The sequence below is a fragment of the Triticum aestivum genome, chromosome 3D, assembly GCF_018294505.1.
Source record: "Triticum aestivum cultivar Chinese Spring chromosome 3D, IWGSC CS RefSeq v2.1, whole genome shotgun sequence".
In the NCBI taxonomy this organism is placed as follows: Eukaryota; Viridiplantae; Streptophyta; class Magnoliopsida; order Poales; family Poaceae; genus Triticum; species Triticum aestivum.
The window spans coordinates 1521811-1546858 of NC_057802.1; the positions used below are offsets into that span (position 1 = coordinate 1521811).

The 25048-nt window shown below is 41.6% G+C and overlaps 1 protein-coding gene across 3 annotated transcripts; it reads left to right on the forward strand.

Annotated features, from left to right (window-relative positions):
- Positions 1–3463: 3463 nt before the first annotated feature.
- Positions 3464–15764, forward strand: LOC123076727 (nuclear poly(A) polymerase 4). 3 transcript variants are annotated; one of them, XR_006436259.1, is made up of 13 exons: positions 3464–3702; positions 4242–4304; positions 6337–6448; positions 6550–6627; positions 6708–6797; positions 6917–6979; positions 7056–7217; positions 8624–8734; positions 8822–8884; positions 8964–9284; positions 9363–9524; positions 14944–15216; positions 15326–15764. XR_006436259.1 is itself a non-coding variant. In XM_044498844.1 (11 exons), the coding sequence occupies exons 3-11, from the start codon at positions 6344–6346 to the stop codon at positions 9543–9545; spliced, it is 1176 nt and encodes a 391-aa protein (XP_044354779.1). In that variant the 5' UTR covers positions 3464–3702; positions 4242–4304; positions 6337–6343. The 3 variants fall into 3 exon arrangements, 1 of the variants encoding a protein (XP_044354779.1); XR_006436260.1 differs by having other exon boundaries at positions 3466–3702; positions 4248–4304; XM_044498844.1 differs by lacking the exons at positions 14944–15216; positions 15326–15764 and having other exon boundaries at positions 9363–9545.
- The last annotated feature ends 9284 nt before the right edge of the window (positions 15765–25048 follow it).

Consider the following 25048-nt stretch of genomic DNA (forward strand, 5'->3'; position numbering starts at 1 on the left):
ATCAGAGCCCGAATAATATCAAGAACAAAATTATGATTGAGAGCAAGAATATCAGATCTATATACCAGGGGTGCCCGAACCAAGAGGCTCTAGCAAAATTGCAGAGAAAGAAAAGATGCATTTCATCTTCATCTGAATCACATCTAGAGCATGTAGAAGAAATATGAGAGGAAAACCTGCCAGCTCTAAGACCTGTTGGGAGAGCATGCCTAAGTAAGCGCCACACAAAAGTTTTGACACTTGGAGCCATGAATTTGTGCTTCCAGACCTGCTGCAGAATATCTTTGGTTGATTGATTCACCTGTCTTGGCTGATTTGCCTGCACGATATGAATTTGTTGTAAACACAACTTATAAGTACTCTTAGAATTGCACTTACCAGAAGGACTCAGCTTCCAACAAAGGATATCCCTGCTATCATCAAGAACTATAGTAGTTGCAATAATAGCCGAAGCAGTCGGTTCCTGAAAAAGGTTAGTGATGAGATCAGAATTCCAATTTTTTTGGCCTGACAGCTAAAGATCAAAGACCTTAGCTGGGTAAATAAAAGCACTATGCTGGACAATGAGGTGATCATATATGTTCTCCCAAGTGGTACACCAAGGTGAACTCCAAATACAAATGTTGCCTTGGGTGATCTGATAAAAAGAATGATCCTTGGGTGATCATATATGTTCATCAGGGTATGCTATATACTAGAGCAGAGTATATGTGGGGCACTGTTAAGTTGCAGATCAATATTCCAATTAAGGATAGGATTATGGTCAACTTTCCAAATGAATCATCTGGTTTAGCTTATCTGTTCTATGAGAAAATCGGGAGAATCTGCACTTTCTGTGGAATTATGTTCCACAATGTTCAGGGATGTCCTCTCATGAATCAGATTATCTTAAACAGGCAAAAAAGAGGAATTTCTACTACAGATGTTCCATCAAAGAGATTTGGAGAATGATCAATACTCCGGAGCTCATTCTTCAGCTTGATACAGCAAATGGAAGTTCTTTCAATCCAGTTTTCAGTTCACATCAGAACCTTCAGCTTACTAGATTCTAACGTTTATTTGCTGAGGAGTCGAAAGAAAAAATCTTGGCTCCTGTTGTTTGCCCAACAAAATTCAGTAAGGAAAAAGATAATGAGCAGTTAGCCAGAAACTACCATCAGAATGGTTCAACTACTCACACTAAAACTTCAGCTATAAAGGAGTCACTTAACATTCACCATGGTGGCAGCCAGATAGCAATTGATGTTCATGAGAGAGGTCGGACTCAGTGTGGTCTGGTTGTGGGGGGAATTAATGGAGACCATCCAGGCACGATTCAACCAATGGCTGTTGAAGGGGCTCAAAACATCAATATGGGGGCCGGTCAGTTTGAATAGCAAGAAGATTCAGGACAAACTATCAACACTCAACATGCACAGAACACTTCAGTACATGGACGACAATCAGACCAGCCCTCTCAGACCTTGGATACGGTGATCCAGAGTAGTAGTTTTACTTTGTTGTTCTGCTTTAAGTAGTAGATGCTAGTATTACTGGTTCACTTTAAGTTGTGGTTTATAGTGTCTTATAGTCGGTTAAGTTGGTTAAAACTCTAAACATGACGAAGGGCAAAAGTTTGTTTTGTCTCACACGGACCCTTCTCCGTCGTTATTAACATCAAACTATGGTGCCACAAAACCGAACAAATCGTGCAGCCATATTCACCTGAATGGGAAAGCCCTAGTCTGGGTTACAGTTATGTCTCTTATGCGTATCCCCAAAGAGATAAGTTGGAAGGTCAGGTCTAGTTATGTCTCTTATGCGTATCCCCAAAGAGATAAGTTTGGAAGGTTAGGTCTCTCCTTTTGCCGGGAGTTTGTCGTCCAAAACTTAGAGTGCCTGGGATGATTTGAGCGCGTGTAAATTTTTGAATCCAGAGGGGATGAGTTGTGCCACGGGGTCTGAGGGTCCTAGATCCCCTCGACCTAGGGTTACCCTGTAGGATGTCGGTGATACAGTAAGAGGGCCATGCTGTAGATAGAGTTTACCGGACTATTAGTCCATGTTATGAGAAAAGGGTACAACCTCTGCAGAGTGTGTTAAAAATCTATTCGAATAGTCGCGTCTGCGGTCAAGGACAAAGTTCTGCTTTATGCCACTATCTCATTAATAAAAAACTAAGGCAATATTTCACAAAGGGAAGAGATACACAACATGCTAGTTCTAGAAAAAGGTTCATCGTCTCAAGTCTCCAACCGCGGCGACTATATCTAGCATTAAGCGAGACAATAGAAAGTCTCACTCAAGGTTCTATAGTTAAAGGAAAAAAGAGAAGGAAAAGGGGAGAAGCATGGATCGAGCCATGGCCTCCCGGGAGATGGTCACAGCTGCTAGCCACTCCGCGTGCATCCCGTCTGTGGTAAGTAGTGCCTGACCAACTTGAGCCGATTCGAGCCGGTTTTCTTTTTCTTCTCCGTTTTTTCATATATTTTTTGCATTTTCTTTTTTCTTTGGTTTATTTTGTTTTTTTGGTTTTCATTTTTTTCTTTGTTTCTGTTGGTTATCATTCTACATTTTTCGTATATTCCAACAAAATCTTTCTAATACATATTTAACATTTTTTTAATACATGTTCAACTTTTCTATACATAGTTTTAACATTTTTCAAATACGAGATTAACATTTTTTTAACACACGGTCAACTTTTTTTCTATACACCTTTTGCAAATGCTTGATTACATTTTTCAAATACAAGATTAGCATTTTCTAATACATGGTCAATATTTTTTCTATGGACATTTAACATTTATCAAATGCAAGATTAGCATTTTCTAATACATGGTCAACATTTTTTCTATGCACATTTAATATTTTTCGAATGCTTGATGAATTTTTTTAATTGCAGTATTAACATTTTGTGAACACATGGTCAACATTTTTTCTCAACACATTTAATTTTTTTCAAATGCTTGATTAACACTTTTCCAATACTTGTTATACCAAATTTTCAAATGCTTGACTAACATTTTTTGAAATACTTGTTCAACATTTTCCCATCACTTTTCAATTCATGGTCATCATTTTTCTATACACATTTAACATTTTTCAAATGCTTGATTAACATTTTTTCAAATGATTTATCAACTTTAAAAAAATATAATCAAATTGTTTCATACACAATTTTTTTATACATTTTTCGTATACAGGATAAACATTTTCTCTATACACATTTTACATTTTTTAAATGCTTGGTCAATACTTGTTTAATGTTTATGTGTAGAGTTAATTTTTTAATATAGTTATTTAGAACATTTGGAAGTAATACACAATTTTTTTAAAAAGAAAGCAAAAAATGAAAACGAAAAAACCTGAAAAAAACCAAAAAAAACCGAGACTGTTGTTCCCGCGCTCCTGGGCCGGGCCAACTGGCGCCACTTCCCCCTCCCGAGCCCACCTCACATCGGCGACGTTGCAGTCCGTCGACGGCGCCTCCTCCCTCCCTCCCTCCCTCCCTCCCTCCGTCGGCGGCTTCTTCTTATCCTCGGACGGCGGTGGTTGCACCTCCGGGAGGCTCTGGATCCAGCGGTCCGACGGGCGGCCCAGGCTCCGCGGCGGCGAATAGGGCGAGGAGGTCGTCGTCGAGGGCCGGCGGAGCCGCACTAACCGCGCGCCGCCGCCGCCGCCGCACGTCTGCTTCCTCTTCAGCCGGTCTTCTCCCGCGAGGTACTCCGCCCCCTCCACTCCCCTCCCCTTTCCCCGATCCTCTTCTAGGGTTTCTCCCTACGGTACGGCCGCCACCGGTCGGTACTTTGTGTGGAATATGGACCACTGAATGCTCTAGCTTTGTAATGAAATATGTGTAAATTTGCTATGGCATGTCGTTGCATAGAGAGATTTCATAACAAGTGTAAGAATCGTTGCCTTAATAATCTTGTATATTTGTTTAAGACCTGGTTAAGTTTGTTCTAGTGAAAACAGGGGCATATGCCACGAGTTAAAACCATGTCCTGGGCACTGTTGCCTCCCTGAGTTGAGGTGTCCATTTTTAACTTGTTAAATTTGGTTTTTGGTGCCTTTCATGTTGTGCTGGTATGTATGCCTGCTCGTTCATTCTTTGCGACAAAAATTATAAAAAATGCTATGGCACATCTCCTTGCCTCTGATGTAGTGATGTTATGTATGCATATTTTCAAAAATGCACGCTGGTTCATTCTTTGGCATTAACTTAATTGTGATGTTCCATGTCCTTGTCTTATTTGAAGGAACAGGAAGGAACTTACAGGACCTGAACTCTCACCAGGAGCTTCCGTGGGACCAAGAAAAAGGTAAAAATATGATCCTGATCATCGATATACTTACTTTGTTCTTTGGCACATACTTTATAAGTGTTTTGATGCCTGAACATAAGATACTTCTGCTATGATCATTTTAACATCTTCTTGTTGTTCTTGTTATCGTTAATTATTGTTGCATGATCATTTGTTTGTACACCTTGCACTATTAATTAAAACTCACAGAAGGTAACCAAAACTCACATAAGGTGACACACATGTCTATTTTTAGTCACCAAAATTCACAGAAGGTTCATCTTTCTAAGCTGAGATGAAAGTATTAAATATTTGCAGATCTATTTGCTTTTGTCTACTATTTTCTTTGGAGACTTGTTAGGTTCCCATGTCAAGATATGTTGGGAAGTGGAATTGCTGGACTTTCACCTATGTGCATGTTTGTAGGCCTCTAGTGCAGTTGCTCTCCATCTGATCTCTGTAGTTTAGGTATAGAGAAAATGAATTACGGCATGTATGTCTTCTCCTCTGTCCTTGTTGTTCATTGTGACTAGTAGTTGGACAACGGATTGAGCAAAACTGCATTATTGATAGCTGCTAGAATAGGTTGACTCGGGTATGCTACTATCTTTGTTTCCTGGGTAGAAATTCTTCTTCTTCTACATAGTCGCTGCATAGTCATTTCAGTTGCTTGTCTTTACAAATTTAAACCGTAGTGTGTCCCCTGCATTTTCTTTTCTTGCAGCTATACCCTTCTTTGTTGCTGTTCGAATTGTATGTGGATATGTGTCCTAGGAATGCATGGATGCTATTAGTAGTTTTCTGAGGAAGACAAGTTGTTTATTTATTTTTTGAGTGAATCACAAAAGTTTGGAGTAATTTGTACTTAAATTATCAAGGATGATAGGTAACAGGAGACAGTGTTTCGTATCATTTTCGAGATGTTTGTTGACCAGTTTATGGATGTCATTTCCGCATTCTTGTAGCCATCTTGTTTTGTATGATTATCAATAGTATTGTGTATGTTGTTCAAATGCTATGTCCAAACATGTTGCTCTATGTCATTTATGGCCTGTTAGTGCACCATAGACCATGGTACAGAATTGGAGATCCTTGTTCCTTCTTGTTTGCTTGGAAAGAATTTGATACTACTACTAGACAGACCACCATAGACCATCGCTGTAGGCGAAAAATACTCCCTCTGTCCCATAATATAAGATGTTATTACAGCCGATATACTCACATATTGGTTGTAGTAACATCTTATATTATGGGACAGAGGGATTAGTAATTATAGTGCAGGAACTCTTGATGTTAATTGTCCTCTCTTGGATGTGTGAATTTCTTGTCATACACGAAAAATTAGTTAGGATAGTGCAGAACTGTTAATTAATACTTATACATGTTCAGCCTCTTTCTTATCATAATTCTAGCTTTATGTGAATGCTTGATGGAAGATGTGGTCAGTCCTAGATTAATTAGTTCAGTGACTTTGAACTAGTCTGGTCTCTGCATATATTCAGATGCTTTATTTTCTTTTGGATGCCTCTTGATGTTCAGGAGCATCTTGTAGCTAGAAATCCAAAATTTGCTGTCATGATTCATGTTTTGGAGTGTTGACCAATGATTTAACCATGTACTGCAATGCAGCTATGTGTTCACAACATGTACCTTTTGTAATCTTCCTTGTGTAGGCACTGTGTTAGATTGCTACAGCCTTGTGCTCCATGATTTAATTCTTCTTGATGGCTACAGCCAATTGGTTCTGTTAGCCACTTGTGTTCTGAACGTGAAATTCTACTGTTAAAAGATCATGCATGTATATATATATTGCTGTTTTTATTTCTGAAGTAAATTTAATACATACCCACTTCTTTTTGTCTGCAAACTTAATTCTGTTTGTCATCACGAGTGAAATTTTGTGAGTAAACTTAATTCTGTTTTGAGGTATTAAATATTCAATTTTGTATATGCTGCTGCTACCATGTATAATGTATCTAATGACTGAACTGTTTTGCCATGTCCCTGTTTTGCATACTCTTAGATTTTGAGGATAAGTTTGCTATTTCAGAGTCTCTATGGCGAGAGGTAGTAGCCGCCCAGAGAACTTTGGTGTGACAAAACCTCGGTCATACGCTTACCCGACGGAGCCCGAAATCCACAACACCTGCAACCTATTGGAGGTTTGTACCGGGAGTTAAATTTCCGTCAGTTTTTAAGGCGGGGAGAGGCGTGAATCAGTTCTGATTTTGCTCTCTTTGTTTTCTGCTAATGAAAATGACAGGTTCTAGACCAACACCATCCGTGCAAGAGCGCGGAGGAGCGTTTCCTGCAATCAAGTGCCTTGGATAAACTGAATAAAGTAAACATCTTTGCAAATAATTGTTCTTACTGTTTGTTTAACGTAAATTACTGTTTCCTAAATGAATTCTTCATCTGCAGATTGTTCAAGATTGGGTGAAAGAGTTAACTCCCAGGGGGATCAAGGAGGTCAATGCGATTTTTTTCGCTTTTGGCTCATACTTTCTACAGGTACTTTTCACAAACGGCACTTAGGTTAGGTGTGTTGACGAGTTCATTGCAACAATTTGTTCGTGGGAGGTTTGTGACATGGTCTTATTTTTTACCGTCTTAAACCTTGCCTTTCATAGGTGGATGAATTTGCTGATCCGATTGACACTATATGCATAGGCCCGAGTTTTGTAGATCATGAGGTAGTTATTTTTGTTTTATCATTTTTCTCATTGCTGTTGATTCTATGGCATGACGCTAATATAATTTCTACTGCAGCATGGATTTTTCAAGATATTTCATGATAAAATGTGTCAAATGAATGAAGTGACCCGATTGAAGTCTGTTCGTAATACAAATGTGCCTTTTATGGAGTTTAAGCTGGATGGTGTCCCTATTAAAATTGTCTATGCTAGTCTTCCTTACTCAGTAATCCCATTTGTAAGTAACATACTTACACATCACTACATTATTGTATTTACTTTGGGGTGTGACTAAGGTGCGTTCTTTTTTTTTAATATATCAACACATATGCTGCCAAGTCCTTCTCTAATTCGGTATTTTTCGTGTTTATTTCTGATTTTGTTTGCTGCCACTAATCTGATTGTCGGCTCTACCTTCCACTACCATTTAGTGTTTCACCTCAACTTAAAATGCGTGAAAAATTTATTTCCCATCTGACCCTACTTAAAATCGTTAGAACACATAAAAGTTTTAACAACGAACCTCCAGAATTTTCTAAACCGTAGAGGTTTAGTTTCGCTACTTATAGACTACACTCAGCTACAAAAACGTAACAACTTTCTATTACATAATTGCATCGCGTCGCTCTGAGTTACCTTTCCTTGCATAGATACCAGGGACACCTATAAACTTGTTTTTACACAGCGCTGATGGATTATTAGTCCCTGTTTGACATTCTTTTTGTCGATGAAAGAACTGGAGATTGTAATTCTTTGTTGCTGACTTAAAACTTGGTCCATGCATTATTATTTCATGTGGGGGCAAGAGGCCCATGGCTACAGCAAGCCAAGCGGGAGGTGTTTATCTCAAAGGAAAAAAACATAATTAGCTAATGCTTCATTAGATATTTCCTTGGCTATCAAGTTAGTTTGTTCAGATATATCTTAAGCATCAAGTGCCTTGCACCTTCCCAGGGTTATAAAGCAATCAAAGAATTACTTCCTATCTCTTTTTTTACTTTTCCTAATAATTTAGAGTTTACCAATTTGGGATCACAACCATGTACGATGGTAGTCGACGACATAGAGGAGCAACACATCGTCGTGGCCATCAAAATGACCACGCTCCAGCTTGAGAACTTCATATGCGAGCGAGATGGTAAAGCATGAGACATGCGTGAAAGCAGGTCCTTGCTGGGAGCCGCCTTGTGTTTCTCAGTTTAGTTGACTGCACCCATGTAATTTTGTTCATGCTAATATCTGAAATCCAACGTTTCTAGATTTTTAAAAACAAGTATTTTGGATGTCAAATAAACATTTTTTGTTAAGCTTTTGATAGTATTTTGGATATGGGGAGTGCCGGTCAGTCCGGAAGTTTGGGCCGGATTTTGCCAGGTCTGGTTGGGTGGCTGTTTTCTGTTCGAACAGTGACTGGCCAGCCTGCCCGGGTGTTTGGGGCGAATATGTGGTCTAGTTGTAGATGTTCTAAATAATCCCAAGATGGAGCTAAGGACAACAAAGGGATCATGGTTGACGGACGATGAAATTGTTATTTTGATTTAATAAAGTGATTTTGTTTCAACAAAAAAAGGGGGATTTAGTGTTTGCTATTTGATCTTTATGTTTGATATACTAAGATAATATTTGCTTATCCTACTGTTGCAGAACTTTGATCTGCATCAAGCAAATGTGCTTAGCATGGATGACGTGTCACGGAATAGTTTTGATGCATGTAGAGTGACTAACGAAATATATAGGCTGGTCCCGTGTAATAAGGTTAGACTCTTGTTTCACACTTCAATCTCTTTATTTATTCTGCCTGAATGTTAGTAGTAATGGTATAAAGTATATTTATCATTGTAGACTTTTACGATCGCATTAAGAACTGTGAAAATTTGGGCTAAATCAAGAGGTCTTCTATCCAATGTAAGTCAACTTATCGTTATTTGGGTAATTAATTTTGACTCGAGTTGCAAGTATAAAGTTATATTGTCTACCATATTAGGTTATTGGTTTTCTTGGAGACTGCGATTGGGCAATACTGGTTGGACGTATCTGCCAAGCACATCCATTTGCCACGCTCAGCACTATTGTTTTTGAGTTTTTCAGCATATTCTCTGTGTGGTTTTGGCCAAACCCGGTTATGCTCGTGGACCCACGTTCGGATCCACATCGTCTTCCTGTATGGGATCCTCATACAAATAGGAATGATATTATGCCAATAATCAGTCCAGTATTCCCATGCAAAAATATAAGAGCTGATGCCTCCGCGAGCACGCTTCGGGATATGATATATCATTTTAAGTGTGGTTATGAGCAGTGTAAAGTAAGTTTCTGGCATTGTTGAAATTAGAATTGTTGGACTTGTTTGTTTTTCGTTATTAATTTATTGCTTTGGATGCAGCTAATAAAGGTGAATAACAACTGGAGGGATCTATTTATGCCGTATAAATTCTTTGAGGAATATATTCGATACGTGCATATTGATCTTACGGCGGATACCGAACAAAAACTTGAGCTTTGGAAGAAAATTGGAGAATCTGAATTGCTGGTGCTGATTTCAAAGGTAGTACTAATACTTGGTTAATACAAGTTGTGTTATTTTATGAAACAACACAAAGGTTGTGAAGGAGCAACTCCATCTTGTTGCTACAATGTGTACAACACAAGTGTTGAAGGAATAGCTGCAACGTGCTGCGTTAGATATCGCTCTAGAGGCGAATGTAGGCCGATAGGGCAGCAAGAGTTCAAATAGAACTCCTAGGAGACAAGATCTACTCCAAGATCTTAGATAAGAACAATAAGTTCTATTATAGGTAGTGGGTACATAGTCTGGGTTTACAAAGTAGAGGTGATGACGTTTATTTATAGGGCTTTGGGAAGCCTTCACATACTTCTACTTATAGCTGGAACACTCTAGAAAACATTATTTAGGATTCATCTCTCTACTCACAACTACTTATAACTAGAGAACTCTAGAAACAGCGGGCAGGGTAAAGAAAACAAAAGAAATACTACACTAGAGTGGAAGCATCTAGAAGTAGCCAAACAGATCTGGCATGTGTTTTCTTTTTTCTCATTAGTGTTCCTCATCATTCTCCCCTGGTTGTTTGGAACTCGCCCTCGAGTTATCTTCATAGAGCGCTTCTTTCTTCGCTGCCTAAGTTTCCCTTTAACACCTAAAGGCAGCCTCTCTTTTCGGAGGTAGACCATCACCTTATCACCGACTTGGAATGATTTTGGCCTCCTTTTGCAATCAGCAAGTTGTTTATATTTTTGATTTTGTGCTTCCAAAGCGCTGCGAATCTCTTCAAATAACTCGGTGTAATTATCAACAAAGGACAATGCTGATTTTGAGTTTCCCCTTGATGGTAGCTTCACCAAGTCCACCACATGTGTTGGAACTTTAGTGTAGACAATGGAAAAAGGGCTCCTTCCTGTGGATCTATGCTTGGAGTTATTGTAGGAGAACTCTGCAAAAGATAAAGCCAAATCGCATTGCCCCTTTCTTTCTCCACAAATGCAACGGATCAGATTACCCAAAAACTTGTTCACCATTTTTGTTTGTCCATCTATTTGTGGATGAGCAGTGCTAGAAAATCTAGAAAATTTCAATTTAGTGTTGAATTGCTTCCACAAAGTGAGCCAAAATGCAGCAAGAAACTTGCTATCACGGTCTGAGACGATGGACCTTGGGACTCCATGAAGCCTGACCACTTCTCGAAAGAATAGGCTTGCCACATGATGAGCATCCGTTGTCCTGCGGCATGGGATGAAATGAGCCATCTTAGAGAATCTGTCCACGACCACAAACATAGCACCACTCCCTCGTCTTGTTCTTGGCAAGCCCAAGACGAAGTCCATAGAGATGTCCTCCCATGGAGCGACAGGAACAGGCAAAGACATGTATAACCCTGTGTTCTGGACTTGGCCTTTGTAGGTTTGACATATAGGGCATCGTTGACAAACTTTCCAGCATCTCTCTTTAGTTGTGGCCAAAAGTAGCGAGCTTTAGGTTAGCGATAGTCTTGTCCCGTCCAACATGGCCACTAAGATCACTTGAATGGAGCTCTCTAACCAGCTTGTCACGTAGAGAACTTGGAATGCACAAACGATCATTTTTGAAGAGATATCCATCTTGCATCAAATAGTCATCACCTAATGGTTGGCCCCTTGCGTGCTTTACCCAAACATGGCCAAAGTCTTCGTCACCCTCATTCAACTCCTTTATTTGATCCATGCCCGGAAGTTCAGCTTCAAAATAAGTCAAGAGGCATGCACGACGACTCAAAGCATCGGCCACTCTGTTAGTTATTCCAGATTTATGCACGATGAGATAGTTAAACCTCTCCAGATATATTGCCCATTTTGCTAGCATGCGGTCAACATGCTTTTGATTTCTAAAATGCTTCAAGGATTGATGGTCGCTATAAACAATGAACTCTTTAGGCAGCAAATAGACTTCCTAAATTTTCAACGCTCTGAAAACGAGCATATAATTCTTGCTGATAGGTACTCCACTTCTGCCTAGCTTCACTTAACTTCTCACTAAAGAAAGCAATGGGCTTCCTTTCTTGAGATAGGACAGCTCCAATGCCTACTCCACTTGCATCACACTCCAACTCAAAAGTCCTGTTGAAATCAGGTAGCACCAAGACAGGAGCTTGTGATAGTTTTTGTTTAATCTCATTGAAACTAGCTTCAGCTGCTTCTGTCCATTGAAACTTTCCTTTCTTCAAACACTCAGTAATTGGTGCCATGATAGTGCTGAAATTCTTCACAAATCGCCTATAGGAAGTTGCAAGGCCATGAAAACTTCTTACCTCAGAAATGGTCTTCGGAGTTGGCCATTCTCGGATTGCTTCAAACTTAGAATCATCAACACGAATACCGTCACATGCTACGACGAATCCTAGGAAAACACATTTCTTCAAGTTGACGTAGAGCTCATTTTCCCTTAGTACTTCTAGCACCTTCCGAATGTGATCAAAGTGTTCATCCTCATCCTTGCTATAGACAAGATGTCATCGAAATAGACCACAATAAAGTGTGACAAGAAGGGTCGAAGGACTTGATTCATTAAGTGCATAAAGGTACTTGGTGCATTTAAGAGTCCAAATGGCATGACTAGCCATTCAAACGACCCTTCCTTTGTCTTGAAGGCGGTTTTCCATTCATCCCTGGGTCTGATACGAATTTGATGATATCCGCTTCTTAAATCTAGCTTTGTGAACACTCTTGCTCCACTAAACTGATCCAATATATCATCCAGGCGGGGAATCGGGAATCTATAGCTTACGGTGATCTTGTTGATGGCTCTACTGTCCGTACACATGTGCCAAGATCCATTTTTCTTTGGCGCGAGTAGGGCTGGTACAACACATGGGCTAATACTTTCTCGGATGTGCCCCTTTTGCAGCAATTCCTCCACTCTCTCCTTCAATATATCATGCTCCTTTGGGCTCATTCAATGGTGTGGAAGATTAGGAAGACTTGCTCCTGGAATTAAATCAATTCTATGTTGAATTCCTCTCATCGGTGGCAAGCCTTGTGGCTCTCCAAGCATGTTCTGAAATTCTGCCAATAAACCACGTACCTTTGCCGGAATTTCAACAGTCAGGTGCTCTTCTCCTTTTACAACAAGTGCAACACACAAATCTGCCTCCTTCAAGTCTTCCATAAACTCATGAGAGGTATGGGAGATAGTTAACATAGTTTTCCCCTCCTTAGAGGTACTACCTTTGGTTTTGTTTGGTAAGATAATGATCTTTCTCTTGTTCCAAATGAAAGAGTAAGAATTTTTCTTGCCCTTGTGTGTAGTATCCACATCAAATTGCCAAGGTCTCCCAAGAAGAACATGGCTAGCGTCCATATCAACTACGTCACACAACACATTTGAGCGATAATGCTTGCCCAAGGAAAGTGGCAGGTTGCATTGTTTGGTGATCCTCATATTCACTCCTTTCTTGATCCACGCAATAGTGTAGGGGTTTGGATGATCATGAGTATCAAGCTTTCAATGGCTCACCAACTTCTGGGAGATAAGATTCTCGCAACAGCAACTATCAATCACTAACTTGCATACCTTGCCATTCACTGTGCATTTGCTCTCAAATATTTTCTTCCGTTGTGTGTCGTCAGGTTGTGGTGTGGAACATAGGAGACGCTGAATCACACATACCACCTCTTCACCTTCTTCTTGACAAACCTCTTGTCCCTCTACATCTTCAGATTCGTATTCTTCCTCATCGCCTTCACCATCATGGATAGTTGTGTTAACAAATTTCATTAGTGGGCAGCCGTTGGATATGTGTCCCTCTTCACCACATTTATAGCATTTTGGGCCTTCATTAGACTTACCCTTGCCTCTAGTTTGCTTTTGGATGGGTCGTTTTGCCTTTGGTGGAGCGGTCTTTTCTTCCACTCTATTAGGCTGACTCCTAGACGAGCCTTCGGTATGAGGATATGGAGCTTTAGTTGCCTTTCTTGTCCTCACAAACCTCTCGGCCTTTAAGGCTAGAGCTTGTGCTTGATCAACGGACCAGATTTGTTGCATCATCAATCGATCTTCAATAGCATCATTGAGACCATTGATGTATCTTGCAACTTGTTGATCTTCAGTTTCAGCAAGGTTGCACCTCACTTGTAGCCTTAGAAACTCCTCCATGTAATCTAAAACAGTCCTATTTCCTTGAGCACAATTTTGAAATTGGATAAATAGGATCTGGTCATAATCAGCGGGCAAAAATCTCCCTTTCAAGGGACTTTTCATTTGCCGCCAAATTCTCACACGAGGTTCTCCTCTCAGCCTGCGCTCTTCTTGAACGCGATGCCACCATGCACCGGCTCCTCCTTTCAGCTTGTATGCGACCAAAAGAACTCTACGATCTTCCGGAACCTCCATGACCTCAAAGAAAGTCTCCACTTCATATAACCAATCCAGGCACCCTTCAATGTCAACATTTCCATTAGAACTTGGGATCTCAGCTTTCACCTGGTATGTATCTCTTGCATATGTAGGGTTGGGTGCTCTCCGATATTCGTAGAGATTTGGTTCTTCAAGGGCATCATCATATTCTTCACCTTCAGAAGCTTCAACATAAATTGGCCTTCTTGAAGCACGTTGAACAGCATGTTGTTGTGGCGGTCTTGCTCCAAGATTACCTCTCCTTCTTCCTTGATGAACACCTTCTTCTTTAGATGAATCTCCTTCATTGGTAGCAGGGGGACACCCTTTCTTATCATCTCAACCAGCCGATCAAATCTCCGATTAAGATCTTCACGCAGCTTTTTGATTTGTTGTTCTGCAACATCCATCCTCTTCTCCAATTGCTCCATTGCTTGCTGTAGCTTGCTCTCGAAGAGGACAGCAAGAACGATTATGGGTCAACGAGGCTCTGATGCCACCTGAAGCAGCACAAAGGTTGTGGAGAAGCAACTCCACCTTGCTGCTACAATGTGTACAACACAAGTGTTGAAGGAACAACTTCAACGTGCTGCGCTAGATATCGCTCTAGATGCGAATGTAGGCCGATAGGGCAGCAAGAGTTCAATCCAGAACTCCTAGGGCACAAGATCTACTCCAAGATCTTAGATAAGAACAACAAGTTCTATTATAGGTAGTGGGTACATAGTCTGGGTTTACAAAGTAGAGGTGAGGACTTTTATTTATAGGGCTTTGGGAAGCCTTCACATACTTCTACTTATAGCTGGAACACTCTAGAAAACATTATTTAGGATTCATCTCTCTACTCACAACTACTTATAACTAGAGAACTCTAGAAACAGCGGGCAGGGTAAAGAAAACAAAAGAAATACTACACTAGAGTGGAAGCATCTAGAAGTAGCCAAACAAATCTGGCATGCGTTTTATTTCTTCTCATCTATAGTGTTCCTCATCATTTTACATATTATTTACTTATCGAACCTTCCTTTTGGAACTGTATAATCATGCGGAGAATATGTATTTTTGCTGGCACTTGCAGATTGAAGCGGGCAGGGGACAACTGATCTGCCATATCTGTCCGACGGAGCACTTGAGTAGCGACTCTTGTTCGTTTTTCATTGGCCTGTCAACTAAAAAACTGATAGTGGGCCGTGCAATTCCCTAACAGGTTCCTAGTGATGTGATCAACGAGTTTATGCGCAGAATGGAGAATCACAAGAGGGCTGGGATGGAGGTACAGGTTGGTTGTCTTAACCAGACATATATGAAGTCTCGCACGTGGGGTAGATCAGCAATGCCACTTATCCAGTAGGTGAGAACAACAATCTATGTATGAATTAACTCCCATGCATGTGTTGGGACTATCCAGTAGATGAAAACAGTCTATGTATGTGTTAATTAGCTCTGCAATTGACACACAGGCTGTGCTGTGCTCCTACGAAAATGTATTCTGCTGTTGGGCAAGCGGCGAGGGGAGGGGAGCCTGGAGATGGCTTGGAGCTGAAGTGGGGCGTGATCCTGGGAGCTGCTGTCTGCTATCTTGTTTCAGGAATGAGCCAGTTGTATCCCTTTCTTTGGCGATGTAATATGGTAACTGAAAAATGGTTGGAGAGTAGGTTTTAGGTGGACATCCGTTTGGTTGCCTGCCATCTGTTTAGTTCCGGCCTTGGCAAATCTGTCAGGCCGTCTCGTTTGCTTCATCATTTTATAAATCTGTGCGAACCAGACCACCCAGGCGCTATGACGCGGGCAGGTGGAGTTAGAGAAGAGGATTTGCCGCACTGTATTGATTACATTACAACAGAGTTACAGAGTACATATAAGCCGAGCTCCCAACGACTCCCGTAAAGTTGGGCACGCTGGCCTCGTACAAGGATTGGAGATCGTGATCCAAGAGAATAGGGTTCGTCAAGCGGCAGAATCAGACAGTCGTCTAGATGGCACGGCGCTTACTGAAGAGCATGGGCATGCTAGCCGCTTTATGGGGAGAAGCAGTGAAAACTGCGGTCTACATCCTCAATCGGTCTCCAACGCGCAGCCTCGTAGGGCGTGACACGGCCGTAATCCCAACGTACAACATCTGCGCACTTCGCTGCACGGTTCATGTGAAGAAGTTGGGCCTGGGAGTGATTAAGCTCTCCGATCGATCATCGCCTATGGTTTTCATCGGATTTGAAGAAGGGTCAGAGTGCTATCGGGTATATGATCCAGTGTCCAAGAAACTTCAGGTAACCCGTGATGTTTTGTTTGAGGACAACAGGCCATGGAACTGGAGAGAGCCGGGCGTGTCCGCGACGGCAACACTCACGGTGGCTTATACCACCGGACTTGTGAGCACGAGCTGGACTTCGGCGGGGCCTCGAGCCCGTTGGCGAACGGTGGCACGGTGTCACCCTCTACACCAACTCTTGGGTCACCGCAGTCACCCGTGGCGCCAAGCTTTGAGAGTCCACGGTCACCCACTTCCACCAGCTCCTGCCTCAATCGAGGGAGTGCTTGTAACACCTACGCCATCCCACAGCATGGGCTAGGCAACGCCACCGAACGCACGACTGTGAAAAACGAGATGTATCTTGGGTTAAGCGTATACACCTCCGACAGGGACGCGTGCGTGTATATATTGGCACAAGGCCGCAGAATAGATACAGGAGTTGGTTAGGTTAGGCTTGATCTCCAAGTTTGCTAGATACATGGAGATAAACCCTACCTAACTCAGGTTGTTACAACAGAAACCTATACACGCACACAATACAATGTTTAACACTCTCCCTCAATCACAACTATCTAAATTGAGATTGTGTCTAAATGCCTCTAGCTGCCGAAGTGTGAGCGGTTTAGTAAACCCATCTGCAACTTGATCCCCACTAGGAATGAATCTGATATTCAACAGTTTGTCTGCCACCCTTTCTCAAACAAAGTGATAGTCAATCTCAATGTGCTTCGTTCTGGCATGGAAAATAGGATTAGCAGACAGATAGGTGGCACCAAGATTATCACACCAAAGTGATGCAACCTTTGGATGACGAACACCCAACTCAGTCAACAAGTTCTGAACTCAAATGACCTCAGCAGTAGTATTAGCTAGGGCTTTATACTCAGCTTATGTGCTTGATCTAGATACAGTGGGTTGCTTGCGAGCAGTCCATGAAACTAGGTTACCTCCTAGAAACACTGGGAAACCTCCTGTGGACCTCCTGTCATCAGGACAACCTGGAACATCTTTTTGTTGTTGACTTTAACCATGATAAGCTCAAATCCTTCATCATCATCATCATCATCATAGAACACTTGAAAACTGGTTAGTGTTGAGTGAGTGATTGTAGCAGCAACTAGTTTTCTAGTCGGTTCTTTCCAAAATTTCAAACATTTATTTAAAAACATGAATATATTTTGAAAACACAAACATATTTTAAAAACACAAACTTTTTTGAATTTTGTACATTTTATCAAAAAATGGGAACTTGTTTTGAAAACATGAATATTTCTTGAATTTGTGAACAATTTTTCAATTTTTTGAAAATCAAAATATTTTTGACAAAACATGATTTCTTTTGAATTAGTGTAGAAATTTCAAAAACCGAAACAAAATTTGAAATTCAAAACAATATTTGATAACACAAATATTTTTTGAAAACATCAACATTTTTTAAAAAATAAAACATTTTGAAAAATGAAAATATAAGCCAGTAAAAACCAGACCGCAACCTTCCCAAAGGTTCCCAAAGTAGAAGACTACTATACATCTAAATGGGCTAGCCCGTTTTAGGTTGGTCACTCAGCTCCTATCCGTTAGCCCCCCCCCCCCCCCCCCCCCCCCCCCCCAAAAAAATAACCTCGTACCCGTTTGGTCGACTATTTGACGCAACAGCGTTGACCCCCCTTAGGTATAACCCCGTCAGGTTCCAAAGTGAACATGGACCGTAAAAGATGGCATGTCCTTTCATAGGTTGTGGACATTAATAACCCTCGTGTTAATTGGTGAAAAAAATGCCTGCACCACCAATTTACAAGTGATGGGCGCGAGTCATGAGCTAACCTATTAGAATATTTATGATCCCATGGACAATTACCTTTAAAAATATCTGCACGGACACTTACCTTATAAAATGGAAGAAATAATAAGAAGAAAAAAGGTCCGTTCAAGAATGAAATTTGGTCGGCTTGGAATTTCGTGGAACGGAGCGCGCGGGGTCAAAACGATCAAAATGGGTTTTGGTGTCTTCAGGTCTCAGATGATAAGTATACAAACGATTTGTGTTTTTTGATTTTGGGCTAGCTTTCAATGAGTTTAGGCTTAAGTAGTAGCATGAGGCTAAGTGGGTCAACAAGTTGAGGCCCGGGTGGCCTTCTCTGTCGCTCTCGAGTCTCGACTTGTTGCAATAGATGATCATCACTTTAGCTTCATATCCAATTGCCTAGGAACAATTTCACAACACATACTCCACTATTCCACACTCACTATCCTTTTTTTATTGTACCTTTACAATACAAAACCTAACATTTATTTTCCAATTTTCTATTATCTTGCAAATCTATCCTTTTATACCTGCAAAATACTCTTAGTTTTACTTCCTGTTTTCTTCATAAAGTACACTTAGTTGCATCCTTTACTATGTGCTCCTTCTCGGGGTTTTTCAGCGAACTTTTCCTTCAATTTTTGTTTTTTCGTATTTACTTTGAAAATCTAAAAAATATTCATGTAAACAAAAACAATTAACATATTTTAAAAATGTGCAATATTAAAAAAATGCTTAACTTTTTTAAGTGTTCATGTAATAAAAAGGAACTTGATTTTTTTTTAAATGCGTCTACATTTTAAGAGTGTTGTCTTTAAAAAATATTATCTAAAAGATACGCATAATTTTACAAACTATAAATGTCTTTTGTAATCAAACATTTATCTAATTTCAAAAGCATATATATTTAATAAAATGATTGTGTTTATCTAAAATATGGTTATAGGGAAAATAGAAAAAAATCAAAGACAGAATGAGAACAGAAATAAAAGGCAATTGAAAACGAGGAGAAAATGAGAGAAAAAAAAAACAAAACAAAACCACGAAACACAAAACAAAATGAATGAAATAATACAAACAAAAAAGAGAAAGAATAAACGAAAACTAGTTGCAACAAACTCTTGGTTTTTTTAGGCTAGCACACACTTTATTTATTACTGAAGAATGTTTAGAGGAATACAATTGATATCATGCACTATTTCCTCGGCAACCAGGCCTCCCGCTCGATCCATCTCTAGTGGGGTGATATGTCAATCGCCTAGTACACTTGCGCGTGCCCCTGCTAGCAGTGCGCTCTATCTCTCCCTCGATTATTATGTAACAGAACACCTCAATGCAATGCAATATGTAAGGGGAGTTTAACTCTGTAGCTCTTAGGTTCCCAAAAATTACTCGGATCAACTGCCCCAACATGACCCGATGCTAGCGTCACCTCTGTATATGCCTAGGGTAAGATAAGCCTGCGGATAAGCCTTCCACCTTGGAAGGGGTATGAACACACGAACAACTCGTGAAATGTTCCATCGTCTCTTAACCCCACCCGTTGGAAATTATTCATAAAACCGTCAGCGCCTGTTTTTAACCAAGGCTATTGGTTTGAACTCATAGTCCTTAAATGTCTTATTGATAACAACAAACAACATATATACCTTTACTAGGGTTTCCAAAGTGAACATGGCCTATAAAAGATGGCATTGCCTTTCATAGGTTGCAGACATTAATAACTCATCATGTAATTCAAAGTAAAGTGGTAATTAAATAGCATGCAAGAATCAATTAACTAAATTAATAAGCAAGCAATGTGTGCGCCATGTAGGGTATGCACGAACAAGGTAATGTGGCTTACAGACTGCCCTGCGATGTGCTATTGAGTCCACATAATTTGAATCCTCCTGCCTTGTTTTGTACATGTATGTTGCACAATATCCACATTTCCTCTCCTTAAAAAATGGAAGTGTTCCCTCTTTACCTCCTTCCTTCGCCTGACCTCCCCCTCCGTCCTCTCCGTTTTATTTTCCCCACACCTTCACTGGTTTTTCGCACCAATTTTCCCTGAGGACCATCTCAAATCGCCCACATTTTTATTGCGAGGAAATCGCCCACATCTTGTTGGCTTACCAAATAGAATCATGTTTGAGTTGATAAGTCAATTAGTGTTGATTTAGTCAGCAGCTAGAGTCCATTTTATTTGTAGGCAGACACATTAACAATAAAATGATATGTAAATCATAGTAATTGGTGAAAGAAAGCTTGCCTGGTAAAAAGGAACAACAGTAAGAAGAAGAAAAAAGTTCGGGTCAAGATTCAAGAATAAAATTTGATCAGCTTGGAATTTCGTGGAACAGAGCGGGGTCAAAACGATCAAAATGGGTTTGGAATTATCGAGTTTTTTTTATAGAAAAGTTTGGAATTATCGAGTGCCTTTGGGTTCCGGATGAAGAGCACAAAGGAATTGTGTTTTTTAGTTTTGGGCTGGCTTCTGGTTTAGGCCGATAGGCTTTCATCATGTTTGGGCTTAAGTAGCATGGGCCAACAAGTTAAGGCTCAAGTGGCCTTCTCTGTGGGTTTTTTTTCGAATGAAGTGCCCCCCTTCTCTGTTGTCCTCGACGAAACAGAGCTCTGCTCCCATGGCAGACGGAAAACAGGGGAGGATGGCGATGACGATTCCGACCACTGCGACGGCCACCGTCGATGGGGAAAATTGGGTCTATAGTAATAGCTCTCGGCGATCAGTGATGAGAGGGATCAAGCGGGGTGTCTGTCGGTGGTCGGTGATCAGTGGAGGGTAACGGAGGTTCTCTGGACCTCTTGTCTCGTGTGGGAGGCTGATGCAGAAGCCATGGCGAGGCAGTTCGGCACAGGGGCGACCACGGCGAGTCGGCGACCAAGCCACGTACGTATGCGTGAAGGTGGTCGTGTGGTTTCCTCTACGGGGAGGATGACGGCAAGTCCGCTGCTGCTGCAGGCTGCAGCAAGGAACGGGCTAGAGGCTGGATGGCTTGGGCTAAGGAATGAACTGAATTTGGTTACGAAATATCAAGACTCAATCAAAATTCGTTGAATTTCGAGGTTTGAAAAATCCGCTCGCCGCGAAATTTGAAAAACCCGAGGCTCACTACTCAGCTTGGTACGATTCAGACCAGATGAAACTCGCTGCTTTGTCTGGTCTGTTTTCGAGGATCGGCACCGCTTGCGTCCTGAAGAGCATGCAAAAGCTTTCTCCTCCTGAAGATCAAAAACAGTCAACAGACTGTCAGCCACATGACATGTACGGAGTACTAGATTGGTGAGCAATGAGAAAATAAGGATGCTAAAGTGGACAGGGGCAGCACCTTCAGTATTTATCATCCCGTAGAAAGGATCTAGCTGAATACTACTGCATACAGCTCAAAGGAATCAAACATCTAGATCTGTTGTTCTTCATTTCGACAATCGATAACGTAGAGATCATCCCATAGACAGGGACAACACTTTCAGTATTTATAATCCCATAGACAGGGGCAGGATCTAGCTGAATACAGCTCAAATGTGATGCAACATCGACACCTGCTGCTCTTCATTTGGGTTTAACATAGAAATTTATACGTATCATAAAAAATAACCCCAAGCTCCTAACATCCTACGCATTGTATTGTACATGATAGCAGGGCTGCAATGTTCTGAATCACTGCCAGCCTACAGAGATATGCAACCAGCATAAACTGAAAAAAGTCCTCTGAAAGTAGAGCATTTCAACGAGCCAAATAAGTGAGAACACAAGGACCAACAAAGCAGAGGAGATCAACTACAGTACCATCAAACCATCAAAGCACCCAGCATCATGAGCATTTTGTTGCAAATAGAAAACAAATGAAACAGCTGAACTAACCTGATTGATATGTTTGAGATTTGGCAGCAGGGTCTCTGAGAGTGGACAGTAAGAGCAATTCCAATGCTTCTTCTTTCTGTTGGCGAAAAAGGACCAACCAAACATCATATTAGAAAGGAGCAGCAAAACAAATGTCACATTAAAAGGGGAATTTCTGAATCCTAATGACGCCGGTGCTACAAACTTCAGTTCACTCAGATAAGCAAGACTGAAGCTAGCCTGATTATATTATACAGATGGAACGACCGTTCCATCATAAGTGAACGGCTCATTATATGGAACGTTGAAGCGACTTCTTATGCTAGATGTCAACCATAGAGTAAAACGGAGGCCTCATTGAAATGCATCATTGCAAGGGCTGTATATGCATATGGATAATGGATAGGAAGATCATGGATAATGCAAGGAGTCTGTAATATAGGAGAGGGATAGCAGACACAATATTGAATAGAAGAGGAGACATGAGCATTTTCTATTTTGCTTTTGCCTCACTGAAATGCATCATTGCAAGGAGCCTGTAATATAGGAGAGCGATAGCAGACACAACAAGAAATGCATCATTTGTGCATACTGTTGAACATATCGGATCAGTACATCCATGGTAATCAAGAAAAATTGAGCTTCTCCTCAACAAGAAATATTACAGGAAGATTACATGTATCCTGCTGGAAACGACTGCGCTTGATCTTGTCTGAATGTTGTGCAATATAAACAAAAGAATTCAGGGCACGAAACAGAGCAAAAGCAGAGTACACTGAAACTGAATAGATGTTGAATCCTTTTGGTTTTGGCTTACGTTTCGAGGCGCGGGGCTGGCGTGCCACCGTCGACCATCACCCTGATCAGCTGAAACCCTTCATCATCATCATCCTGATACACCTGATCAAAGTACACGGCCCCTAATCCACGGGTTCCCCAATCGGGCCCGTAAGAGTTGAGGAACACGAGGAAGGGCCGGCCGCCGCGCATTCCATACCCGACAAACATAACCATGTGTGTCTCCGGATGAGGGTCATCATGTTTGTAAGGAGGATCTAGCTCGTAGATGTCCTCTCCAAGGTCACTGAAATCAGCTCTGACACAGAAACTTCCCAGGAGCGGGGTGCCCGAATCAAGCACGGCGAAGACCTGATATGCATCCATACGTCGGTGACACTCGTAGCCGGAAATCTTCTCTAGCTTCCTCCTGCCATTGAAGTGTGCAAGGACACCTTTATCCCTGATCAGGTTGAGGGCTGTGATGGCTCTATTTTTGTCTTGGCCAAACGGAACTCCGGTCTCGTCTACGTAGGCATTCCAGTAGTAGTTCAAGTCAAGCAGATGTGCCTTGTTCCGGGACTCCACAATGTGCGCGATCGCGTTCAAGACGCAGCTCTCGCCAACTTGCCACCGGACATGTACGGGGAGCGCAACCGTTATACACCTATAGTCCTTTCCTTGCTACAAACATGATCAACAAGAGCAAGCATCAAGCGAGGTCGCTTCAGAACGCTAGGTGTGTGTGAGTAGCAATAATCTGGGGGACTAACTCACATTGTGAAACCTAGAAACGAGAGCATCATATGCACGGCCACGACCTCGGCTGTTCATGGTGCAAAAAAAAAGAAAAAAAAAAGACCGGTAGAAGTTCAGAAGTGCAATCATCTGTATAAGTGCAGATATTTTCGTGCAGAGTAGTTACAGGTGCCCAATGAACTTTGTGAGGAAGGAGCGTGGAACAGGGGAAGAAGAAGAAGAAGCATAAGCAACAAGAGCAAGCATGAAGCGAGCAGCGAGGACACTTGAGACGCCGGTGCTTGGCAAGGGAGTAGACGAAACATCCCTCAGTGATCTAAGCCATCTATCCCTCGGTGGACGAAACATAAAGAAACTTAAGATGGAGCAGAGCAGAGTATTTACCTCGCCAAGGTGACGAATTCACAAGGAATGGCTGCTCCTGCTCTGAGGAGCAGCAGAGGAGGAAGAAGCTGCGGAGCAGAGGAGGCATGGCGGGAGCGGGAAGTACGCGGGACGGGGCACTTATATAGCTGCGAGTTCGGGAAATCTGTACCGGGAAATGCAGATGGTGGGAATGAGGATGGTGAGCATCCAACGGTTCATTCCTCATCCAATGGCTCGGCGTGATCAGGAGACCGATTTTAGCACTTATTTAGCTGCGAGTTCGGGAAAGCGGGAGCATCCAACAGGGGGGACTAAGCTGCTGCTGTACCGGGAAAGCGGGAGGGGGACGGGAAAATGGACCGAACCGGAAAGAGACTTGTGCAGGGGCGAACGCACGTACAGGCGCGTGGGGGCGAATGCCTCCACTCGATTTTTTGGGCCACTTATACCTGGCTTCATATACGTGGCTTTGCCCCCGCTCGGCCCAGGATATTTGCCCCCACTGCCTGGCTATTCTCTACTGATCTTTTATATAAAGCCCAGCCCATCTTCTCTTCTGTGGAAAAAAGACAGCAGCGGAGGAGCCCATCTTAGAGAGATTGAGACACGAGGCAATGCATACGAGCAGGCTAGAAGCGTACGCGTTCGTCAAACAAAAAGAAAACTGTATCGTTCGTCCGTCGCCTGGCTTCTCGCACGACCGCTGAAGCGAAACGAAGCCGCCGCCGCCGACCCCAACTATCAGCCTTGATCCAGGGGCGGAGCCAGGACGAAAAACTAATGGGGGCAAAGAGGTTTACAATTTTTTTTAGAAACATGTATACGAACTAATGGGCAGATAATCTAAAGGACCAACCATACAAGCATATATATAGTGTCGAAGAAGCAAAACCATATAATTTGTTATTAGATAATGTCATCACACACATAACTTTAAAAGTAAACTAACCACTTGAGACAGAATAACTTGAGAAATATGGGTATGCCATCCCTTTTATTTGTTGCTATGTCCCTGATTTCTAGCCTTCAAGCTGCATGAAAAAAAATCATTTTTAAACATAGAAAGAATGTAAACATTGATAGATGAAAATAAAAGCTTGAGCACATTACCTCCTTCCGTTTCATCCCACGACGATTTTTCGCATGAAAGCGTTTAACTATCACCTCATTAGGAATAGTATCCAACATTTCTTTTTCTACAAAGCAAATAAGGCTATTGCTCAAATAATCATCACCCATCTTATTACGCAAAGCATTCTTCACAAGCTTCATTGCCGAGAAGCATCTCTCAACAGTTGCAGTGGCAACAGGAAGAGTCAGTACTAGCTTTAAAAGTCGATAGACAAAAGGATAAGAATGATGCTTCTTTGTAGACACCA